Source organism: Euphorbia lathyris, chromosome 5 (assembly GCF_963576675.1).
Source record: "Euphorbia lathyris chromosome 5, ddEupLath1.1, whole genome shotgun sequence".
Taxonomy (NCBI): Eukaryota; Viridiplantae; Streptophyta; class Magnoliopsida; order Malpighiales; family Euphorbiaceae; genus Euphorbia; species Euphorbia lathyris.
The window spans coordinates 53733671-53745448 of NC_088914.1; the positions used below are offsets into that span (position 1 = coordinate 53733671).

The following is an 11778-nucleotide window of genomic DNA, read 5'->3' on the forward strand; positions in this document are numbered from 1 at the left end:
TCCGCGAGGGAAAACTCCATTACCATTCTTACAAAGAATTCTATGAAGGTATGTTTATTTTCCTTTTCTGTATATCTAATGCTTTTCCATCTTGACAGAGAGGCGGCTAATGCAGATTCTCTAATTGCAGAGCGTAGGAAACAGTGAAAGGCCCAAACGGCTCTTGAGAAGGCGAATGCATCCTCTAATAAGAGGAGGGGAAGTATCTGGCGGCTGACGTAGAGGTTGCTTCTGATTAGATGAAGAATAACATTGAAATATAACATCAATAATTTCTATTAATTAATTTAATTAAATTCTAGATAACCGATATATGTAATAATTACTTCTTATTATATTTATTACCCAATTTAGATGTTACACAAAAATTATTTATATATTAACTATTACATTTATTTCTAATAACTATTTTAATTAACGTCCAATTTAATATGCCACCAGAATTAATTATAATCTTAATTAATTATTTAACTATTATTTTTCGGATGTTATATTTATTCGTAATAAATTATATGCTCTACTTTTTTGGATATTATAGAAGAGACGACATACATTAATCGATTTCTAATAGTATATTGATTCATTCTCACGTGAATTAGATTCGTGAGATTCAGTCCACCAAACCTACGTTCCAGAGTGAGAATCAATATTGAAATAAGCAACTTTTTGAGTTGGTTTGGGAAAAAAGTTATTAAAAATTAATGTAATAGATATTAATTGGAAAGAAACTAGCTAAATGATGTATAAAATCATTTTAAAGAGAAATTCATGGTTAGCACTTTAAATGAATACTAGTAATAGAAGGAAATATTTGGAAGCACACGTGTGATGAAAAGTGTAGTTGCATTGAAAGATAAAATAAATAATTATGAGTATAATTATTAATGTTATGGTAGGACCCTTGAATATAAATGAAATGGAAAATAAGAGAGATATTATAAAATTTGCACAAATTAAGAGGAAGAGAACACATGGGGTGGGGGTGGGGATGGGGGTCCTTTTTCCCTAAACTTTTTACCCTAATAATATAGGAGTAGTATTCAACTTTCCCAATGCCAAAAAGGAGACCCTCCATGGGTTATTATGCACATAAATGCCAAATATCCACTTAGATTAATTTAATTAATTATTTGATTAATAGTCCATTAATTGATAGTGATGGTTCAATCCTTCATCACACGTACGATTCAGCAAAAAGCAAGAGAGACAAACAGACTGTTTTTATTTTTATTTTTTTCGCCTCATTTACATTTTTAATCACTTCACTTTTTAGTTACTTTCAAAAAAGTCACAAAACTTAGTTTTATTTCACTTTCATGTTTTGCATAAAATAATTCCAGTAATTTCACGTAGAAAAATACATTTCAGTAGTAACATAATAGACATGTTTTTAAAATAATTGATTTTTCAAACGAACAAAATTAAAAATAAAAATTATATTTGTTTTATTCAATTACTTGAAATTATTATGTGATATAAAAAAATATTTTTATTTGCAATTTTCATGTGACATACATGTGATGATCATATAACTGTCATGTTATATTATATGTAATAGAGTTATTATTTACAATCAGGATAGCTTCTAAAGATGTGTATGTAATAAAGAGTGTTCGCTATAGTTACTTTGTTTTTTATAAAGTACCGTTATTTGGTGTGGTTTTCATCATTGGATTAATTTTATGCTTTATCATCCAATAGTGAAAACCACACCAAGTAACGGTACTTTGTAAAAAACAAAGTAACCATAGCGAACATCCTAAAATATTATATTTTATGTTTAATTAGTTGGATGCCGTTTTAAGTTTATAGAATGTATATGAAAATTAAAAATCAATTTTATTTGAGAGTTTATAAAAAGTAAATGAAAGTTAAAATTGCAACTTCAGTTGAGAGTTTAAATATAGGATTAATATATTATTTATCCATGAACTTGTTCAAAAAATTTGATTGATTCCTGAACTTTCAAAGTGTCCCGATAGCCTTCTCAACTTGCATAAAATATTCAGTTAGCCTTCCAGAACTTGCATAAAATGTAATTAATTGATCACTCGATTGCAAAAAAGTAAGTTAAATGCCGAAAAATTATTGCACTCATCTTAAAAAAAGTAAAACGACCAAGATCGGAGTATGTAGTTATAATATTAAAGAAAATAAATTTTATAATTAAGCAACTGATAACGTTTTTTTTAATTTACTTTTTACTTATATAATAATATTCTAAGATACGTAAAATACATTTTTTATCGATTTAACTTGCTTTTTGGCATTTAACTCCATGAACTTGGTCCTCAAACTTGAAAATGAAACCCTAAAGATTAGTTTAATAGTAGAATAATTCACGTAGCCTTAAACACCATGCTTAAGAGAGACAAGAGGTGATTAAATTAAGAGTTTCAGTTTAGATTAGAGACAGAAAACAATGTTAAACAAATGAGAGAGAAATGTTAAAATAATGCAAGAAGAAGGGGAGAGGCACATGGCATGTGAGCAACAGCTGTGCCCACTTGATAAATACCCTTCTCTCATTCCATCCTCCGTCTTTTGACTCTTCTTTCTCTTCTTCTTCCTCCTCCTCCCCTCTCTCTCTATAATTGAAATAAATAAAAGACAGTCTTTCTCTCTCTAAAAAAACCAGAGCTTTGAGCTCTTCTTCTTCTTCCTCCTCCAATGGCTGCTCTCCAACTCTAATCAACAAAGGGTTTCTTCTTTTCCTAAATACCCATTAAAGAGAAAATGAAAACCCACTTGTTTATCTCTCTCTTCATACTGTTTCTCTCTCTACAACTACAACTAGAAGCTTCTCAACTTAGCTCAGCAAAGCCAAACAGAGATATCCAGAATCTTATAAGCTTCAAAAATGCTCTAATCAACACGACTGTACTTCAAGATTGGCTTCCCAATCTCAACCCATGTTTCTTCACTGGAGTTAAATGCCAAGAAACTAACAGAGTTTCTTCTCTAGACCTTTCTTCTATCACTTTAACCACTGATTTCCACACTGTCGCTGCTTTCCTTTTGTCTCTTGATAAGCTCGAGTCCCTTTCTTTGAAATCAACTAACATTTCTGGTATGATTTCTTTTCCTCCTGGATCTAAGTGTAGTTCACTTTTGACTACCTTAGATCTATCTCATAATCTTCTATCGGGTCCTGTCTCTGATATTGCTAATTTGGGTTCTTGTCCATCGCTCAAATCCTTGAATCTCTCTGCGAACTCACTTGATTTTTCTGTGAGGGAGGAGAAATCCAGTGGTTTAAAGCTAAGTTTCAAGTCTCTTGATGTTTCTTTCAATAAGATATCTGGCTCAAACGTGGTTCCTTTTATTCTATCCGGTTCCTGCAATGAGTTGGTGTACTTGTCTATGAAAGGAAATAAAATTAGTGGAGATATGGCTGTGGTTTCTAGCTGCAACAATCTACAGTTTCTCGATTTATCTTCCAATAATTTCTCTATTCCCATCCCTTCATTTGGTGATTGTTTGGCTTTGGAGCATCTTGATTTATCTTCCAATAAATTTAATGGTGATCTGAGTCGTGCAATTGGCGGTTGTGGAAGTCTCATTTTCATTAATGTGAGCAGCAACCAGTTCTCCGGTGCAGTTCCGGCGGTTCCCACCGGGAAATTGCAGTTTCTATACCTTGGTGAGAACCAATTTGAAGGGCAGATTCCTCTGCATCTGCTAGATGCTTGTCCAGGTCTTATTGAGCTTGATCTTTCTTCCAATAATCTTTCTGGTTCAGTCCCTACTAGTTTTGCTACTTGCACTTCATTGGTATCTTTAGATGTATCTGTCAACAGGTTCACTGGGAAATTACCAATTGATACTCTGTTGAAAATGAGTAGCTTGAAGATTCTGGATTTCTCATACAATAATTTCATTGGTGGTTTGCCTGATTCATTGTCAAAGCATACAACTTTGGAGTCTTTAGATCTGAGTGCCAATAATTTATCTGGTCCAATCCCTAGTGGTTTATGTCAAGATCCAAGTAACAACTTGAAGCAACTTCTCCTTCAGGACAATTTGTTTACTGGCTCTATTCCTCCTACTCTAAGCAACTGTTCTCAGCTTACTTCACTTCATCTCAGCTTCAACTATCTCACAGGCACCATTCCTTCCAGCTTAGGTTCTCTCTCTAATCTTCGTGATTTGAAACTCTGGTTCAATCAACTAACTGGAGATATCCCACAGGAGATAACCAATATAAGAACACTCGAGACTTTGATTCTTGACTTCAATGAATTGACTGGAGTTATACCTTATAGCATAAGCAATTGCACTCAGCTTAATTGGATCTCCTTGTCTAACAATAGGTTGACTGGTCAGATCCCAGCATCCATTGGGAAGCTTTCCACTCTCGCCATTCTTAAGCTCAGCAACAACTCATTCTATGGAGGAATTCCTCCTGAGCTTGGTGATTGTCGGAGCTTGATTTGGTTGGATCTTAATACCAATTTCTTGAATGGTACAATCCCCCCTCAGCTATTCAAACAATCCGGTACCATTGCTGTCAATTTCATTACCGGGAAGAAGTATGCTTATCTGAAGAATTTGAAGAGTGAGCAGTGTCACGGAGAAGGGAATTTGCTGGAGTATGCTGGAATTAGACAAGGACAATTGGGTAGAATCTCAGCGAGACACCCCTGCAACTTCACTCAAGTGTACAAAGGTCTTACTCAACCCACATTCAACTACAATGGTTCGATGATCTTTCTTGATCTTTCCTACAATTTATTGTCTGGCAGCATACCCAAGGAGATTGGGACAATGACTTATCTCTATGTATTGAATTTGGGTCATAATTATATTTCTGGAATCATTCCACAAGAGTTTGGAAACTTGGAAGGTCTTAATATACTTAACCTTGCTAGCAATAAGCTGGAAGGGGTGATTCCACAGGTCATGACTCGCTTGTCGTTGCTTACAGAGATTGACATGTCCAACAATAAGCTCACTGGAACTATTCCTGATATGGGTCAGTTTGAAACATTCCAAGCTTCCAGTTTCGCCAACAATTCCGGCCTCTGTGGGATTCCCCTTCCCAAGTGTGGGGCGGCATCAGGCACGAGTGCAAATTCTCAGCATCAGAAATCTCATAGGAGACAAGCATCTCTAGTAGGGAGTGTGGCAATGGGATTGTTGTTCTCACTTTTCTGCATCTTTGCTTTCGTTATAGTTTTTGTCGAAACCAAAAAGAGAAGGAAGAAGAAAGACTCAGTCCTTGATGTCTACATTGACAATTCGCACTCCGGGACTGCAAACACTGGCTGGAAGATAACGGGTACACGGGAACAGTTGAGCACCCACCTTACCACATTCGAGAAGCCACTGCGGAAGCTGACCTTTGCTGATCTTCTTGAAGCAACAAATGGGTTTCACAATGACAGCCTTATAGGGTCTGGAGGTTTCGGTGATGTATACAAGGCTGAACTGAAAGATGGAAGCGTCGTAGCCATAAAGAAATTGATACATATCAGCGGACAAGGGGATAGAGAATTCACCGCAGAAATGGAAACCATTGGGAAAATCAAGCACCGAAACCTTGTTCCTCTTCTCGGGTATTGCAAGGTTGGAGAAGAGAGGCTGTTGGTGTATGAGTACATGAAGTATGGAAGCTTAGAAGATGTTCTTCATGACCCTAAGAAATCGGGGATCAAGTTGAATTGGTCTGCGAGGAGAAAGATTGCGATTGGTGCTGCTAGGGGATTAGCTTTTCTTCATCATAATTGCATACCACATATCATTCATAGGGACATGAAATCAAGCAATGTGTTGCTTGATGAGAACTTGGAGGCGAGAGTATCAGATTTCGGAATGGCAAGGCTAATGAATGCAGCAGATACACATTTGAGTGTTAGCACATTAGCAGGTACACCAGGGTATGTTCCTCCTGAATATTACCAGAGCTTTAGATGTTCAACCAAAGGTGATGTTTATAGCTATGGTGTGGTATTGCTGGAGTTGTTAACGGGAAAGAGGCCGACGGATTCAGCTGATTTTGGAGACAACAACCTTGTGGGGTGGGTAAAGCAGCATGCCAAGTTGAAGATAACAGATGTATTCGATCAGGCGCTGGTGAAAGAAGACGCGGGTCTGAAGATAGAGCTTCTACGGCACTTAGAGGTGGCATGTGCATGCTTGGATGATCGGGCATGGAGACGACCGACGATGATTCAGGTGATGGCAATGTTTAAAGAAATACAAGCAGGGTCAGGGCTTGATTCACAATCCACAATAGCCACGGAGGATGGAGGGTTTAGTGCAGTTCAAATGGTAGAGATGACAATAAAAGAAGACCCTGAAAAGCAGTAGGTGGAAAATTCATTCTTTGGAAGAAAGAAGAAAGGTGGTTATGGTGGGATTCTGAATTCATTGATTCAGATTCAGCCATTGCCACAAAATTTTCCCTCTTCTTTGAGCCATTAGAAAGAAAAGAACAGAAGAAAAAGAAAAAACTTGTCTTTGTATCTCATAATCTACCCAATTCAATGTATGTATTCATCATCCTGTATCTCCTGTAAAACTCTTTGTTATTTTACACATAAACAAAAAGGTTGTCAAGTCAAGAATGTTGTAAATATGCAAGTTTTTTCAATTTCAATCTCAGCATTTGGATTCAGAAATACAACTTCTTTTAAGTTTGGTTTTTGCAGCTGTAACAGACACTGACCAAGTGAAGCCTTCTTTCTTTTGGCCCTTTCCTCTCTGCTACAGTTACTCATTCATTCTCTTTTGTCCCATTTCAGTATCATTTCACCCTTTTTATTAGAAACCGATTAATCGGTTTAACGATGATTAAACACTCTTATTTAGTCAGTTCAAGATTGATTAAACACTGTCTAAGATTGATCAAATGCTCTCTCTAATAATTTGAAAAGCCGGTACTTTATTCTTTATTTCATCTACTTATACCAACATAATTTAAGAATGCCGCGTCATCTATCTGACCAATCAAAATAATGTATAATCAAGCGTGTGTCATTCAACGAATCAAAATAACGACACTGGTGTACTTTAATGAATCATCATGACTGGTGTACTTTTTGATTGATATTTAATTGATTCAAGAGTATTCCAAAATTTATTTATGTTTACTTCTCCTAATCTTATAGTTTTCTTAATATTTTCATAGATTGGCTTTTCCTAACCTTATAATTTGGTTAATATTTTAATAGTGAGAGCCATACTCAATGCCAAAATGATTGTAGTTAGATGATATAGAATAGATAGGACCATTAAAAGATAGGATGAAAAGCCTCACTCTTATGTTAAAAAAATAAAAATATAATTGAGATGAAAGGGTTGGTCCATCTTCTTTATATTGCTGTATGTATTCAAGTCTCAATCTCATAATTGTAAATAGTGTAGTACATATAAAATTGCTAGATTGTTAAAAAAAAACTATAATTTGCTTTTCGAAAATTTAATCAATTGCGTTTTGTCTCTTTTTCATGGATAGTGTGCATTGCACGTGCTCTTGACCATGCACATGATAAATTTTCCTGAAAGTGTGTACCGTTTTGGTTATTTCTTCTTCAGAACATAATAAATTATGCTACTAATATTATTATTATTATTGTGGAGGATAATTTTTTTTATGATTCCTAATTTTACTAACATCCATTTATTTCGTTGGAAAATTAAATCAACCGCACTTCAACGGCTGATGCCTAATTTCAGAAAATTGCTTATTTTATTACTATCTGTAGTACTATTAATAATTAATAATACACGTCTCACGATAAAACATTCACACATGTAAAAAAAATTAACAATCATATTGTTTATTGTTTATGCCTTTCTCAAAATAAAAGAAATTTGCAAGCCTACCAAATTTTTTATATCAAAATGTGTAAATTTATAAATTCAATAATTGTTGGAAAATACAAAACACAGCTTTAACTTCCAAATTAAATGATTGTGAATGTTAAAAGAAAGAAAATAACAAACTTAAGAATTTATCCTACCTTGACATTCATATCAATTAAATGAAGGAATATAGATTTAGTGTGTTTAAGGAAAGTTTAACTTAATGTCAAATTAATGTTAAGAAAAACTAGATCGACTCAAATAAAGTTGAAGTTCGGAGAGATCTATCGTTGATTTTTGAATGCTGATTTAATTGTTGGATTAGTTGACTTTGCAAAAGATGTTTAATGTTTCTATTTATAGCTTTTAGTAAAAAATGCTCTTGGAAAGTTGCAGAGAAAAAGTATAAAAAGTACGATCATTCTTTCCACTCCACTTATAGTATTTTCTAAAAAACTACGCATGATCTTGTAACTTATTTTTTTTTTGAGTAAAGTATAAAAAGTGCTTACGGGTTGCTCTATTTTTTGGAAATGTGGAATGCCTTATGGCTAATGTGTTATTGTCGAATGAGGATGGTGACGAGCTTGAAGAGATAGATCATGGGAAGTGAGATTGGGTTGAGGACGAGAAGAACGAATTTGAAAAGGAGAATGAGGAGGAAGAGGATGAGTCCGAGAAGAGATTGATAAAGAGAAGAACGATTCCGAGAATGAGCTAGATAGTGATGATGAATTTGAATATGACGAGGATGAGTTTGGGAATGTCGAGTGGAACCATTATACGGTTACTTATAAAGATGATGATATGTGACCCGCTTGAGAGTGCTACTTTCAGGGATGAGTGTCTTGTTCATTTGATGACGAGGATGCTAATGTCTAGTCACTAAGAGCATGACCCACGATATCAATTATTTAAAACTCGATGCTTGATTCTTAGGAAGAAATGTGAGGTGATAGTCGATGAAGAAAGCCAATAGAATAGCATTAGCCAAGCTTCCTTGAGTAAGTATGGTTTGGTTCCCGAGCCACACCCTGGACCTTGCCAAATTGATTGGATCAACAATGTGGAGAAGCTTCAAATTACTCACCGATGTAAAGTTCCTTTCGCTATTAAGGCTTATCAAGTTGAAGTTTTGTGCGATGTAGTAAAAATGGATGCTTTACACTTGTTCATATTAAGGCCATGGCAATTTGACTATGATATCGTACACGCGAGAAGAAGAAACACCTACATTATGTTTAAAGACGACATCAAATACATCATTGAAGGGATCCTCTACTGAGAAGAAAAAAAAGGCCACCTTGAGTGCTTTTCCAACTCAGGAGTTGATTTTGAATGGATGTATAGAGAATCAACAAATTCCTATGATGGGGGGGGGGGGGGGGGGAACTAATCCAATGGAAGTTAAGCCAATGTCGAAAATGTGAAGGATGTTACCTTACAATAGAAGCCTCAAGAGCTTCCACCTTTGAGAAAGATACTGCATCACATTGACTTGGATCCCGAGGATATTTTATGTAGCCTTCCTCGTGATAAAACGAGCTCCAAATAGAAGAATGGAGTTGAGAAGCAGAAGAGAAATTTGAAAGTGATAAAGTGAACTCTAGAGAGAAGAATGGAGGGTACCTTGTGACGCCTTTAGGAATGCCTGAGACTCCTAACACATTCATCACACTGATGAATCAAGTCTCCCACTCGTTAAAATCTAAACTTGTTCTTGTGTACTTTATTAAAATGAATGTGTTGGGAATTAAATTTTCTTTGTTAAGAGAGCATAAACTCTATGCAGATGCTATAAAATGCAACCTTATGGTGGAGAGTGTGGTCTTCTTATGACATTTGGTGAATGAGGAAACTGGATTTCATGGTGTGGTGAAAGTGTGGATGGCATCCGATGGGACATAAATAAGAGAAGAGCAATCCAAAATTTGAAGCATATTATTCAAGTTAGTGAAGAGAAGGAAAGAGAAGTGTGGGGATGGTCAACTCAAAGAAATGTAGGGGCTTAAAAGAGTGTTTATGGGATCACTGCGAAGTGGGTTGATAAGTTTCACCAAGATATCCCATTTGATGTCTGCTACAAGTTGTGAATAATATCTCAGTTAGTGAGTGGGAGATAAAGAAGTATGAGGATATTCAACTCAAAGCAATGTAAGAGTTTCTAATAGTGTTCATGGTATTGCCACGAAATGGGTAGATAAGTGTCGTCGTGACATTCCATTCGAGGTCGTTTATAAGCGCAAGAAGGTTTTGGCTAGTTTTTGAGTTAGTGAACTGGAGGATAAGAAGGTTCAGGATTGGTCCGCTCAACATAACGTAGGAGCTTGGAAGAGTATTCAAGGGATTGTTGAGTGGTAGTTCGACAAGCTTCGTCGAGATATTCCATTTGATGTCGGTGAAGAGTGCAAGACGATGTCAATGTGGATAAGAACTGAGGGAAGTTAGAAGTTGAAATGGGAGATGGAATTCTTGTACACTCAAGCATCGACATGTTTTCTAGCACACCGAGTATCAAGCTTCAAACTCAACCAAATAGAAACTTTCTGTTTCTGAAAATCAAACTCACACGAGATGTGGCTATTCTGACACTCGTGTGAGCTCTCAAATTCACAATGCCAACTTTCAGTTTCTGGAAAATGAAACTCACACAACGTGTGGCTATTCTGATACGCCGTGTGGACTCTCAAAACCAGCATGAACACTTCTTTTCCGGCTGCCTAGTATTTACAACAATATCATTCCTTTATTATAATTCTTGCCATCAATTTATTTAATAGTTTGCCATGGTTATGTACTTTGTCCTTTTTAGCCCTACTAACTTATGTTATGGTAGTTTATTTTAAAGAGTTTTATTTTACTTTCTTTCCTAGGATTTAATGGGTATATAAACCTCAATTCGCTCACTAAGTTGTATGTAATCTTTTTATCAATCAAAATTATAATTTCTCATTTGAAAGTTATGACTAATAGATATAGTATGATCCATGATGAACACAACCTCTTTTCCAAAGATGTTCTAGAGCTACGCCTTGGAAACCACCTTATTTACCTTGAACCGAGTATCCACAAAATCCGCCAGTTCTATTCCATTTGAATTTGAATTGTTCATTAGAATAGAAACTCAGTTTCTCTTTCATGAGAATTTAGGGATGTTCAACATATGTTAAATGCATAGCATCAGATTAAGTTAGACTCTAAATCTGATAAATACTTTTTCATTGGAAGTCCGAAAGAAACAGTAGGATATTACTTCTATCATTCGGATGATCAAAAAGTAATAGTATCCAAACACACTGTATTTCTAGAGAAAGAGTTTTCTTCTAGAAACACAAGTAGAAGGCGTGAATGAACTTGAAGAAGTTCAAGAAGAAGGATTGGCTGAAATAGCGGAAGCGATGGTGGAACCCGAATCTGTCTCACAAGATGAGACAGTGGTGACATTACTAACTCATAGGTCTGGTCGAGTTCATGAAATCCCAAAGAGATTTAGATTTCTAGTGGGAGACGACGACTATTGAGAATCTATAAATTTCCTACATCGTTTAGCTTGTAAATTCAGATTTTCTACTCATTCATTGATTTAAGATTAAAACCTCCTATTACATCTGTCAAGAATTAGAATCCGCATCATTTTCCCGCAATTGCCTACTTCTCCTTCTTTCTGCATACAATTCTACAGTTCCTTCTCATAGACATAGAACCAAGTCATTTTTGTCTGCAATTTATTCAATTATACATGTTTTCTAATATTTGGTGTCATGTAATTGCTAGTTGATCATTTTATAATTAAATTTCAGATCCCTAAAAAGGAATATTAACAATTTCATTCATATGTTTTCTTCTACTCTTCTCTGCCAACTAATTATTATTTTTATTATTAATTTAGATCATCCGTACCGCCCATGGATTATAATTTTGCTAGAAATTATGTCATCGAGCTTCATTAGCTGTTGGATGATATTATCA

The 11778-nt window shown here is 35.3% G+C and overlaps 1 protein-coding gene across 1 annotated transcript; it reads left to right on the forward strand.

Annotated features, from left to right (window-relative positions):
- Positions 1–2545: 2545 nt before the first annotated feature.
- Positions 2546–6601, forward strand: LOC136228880 (systemin receptor SR160). Its single transcript, XM_066017369.1, has one exon. It carries the CDS (start codon positions 2737–2739, stop codon positions 6310–6312), a length of 3576 nt encoding a protein of 1191 aa, XP_065873441.1. The 5' UTR covers positions 2546–2736; the 3' UTR covers positions 6313–6601.
- The last annotated feature ends 5177 nt before the right edge of the window (positions 6602–11778 follow it).

Coding starts and splice junctions, on each gene's coding strand:
- LOC136228880 (XM_066017369.1), top strand. CDS start 2,737: ATGAAAACCCACTTGTTTATCTCTCTCTTCATACTGTTTCTCTCTCTA.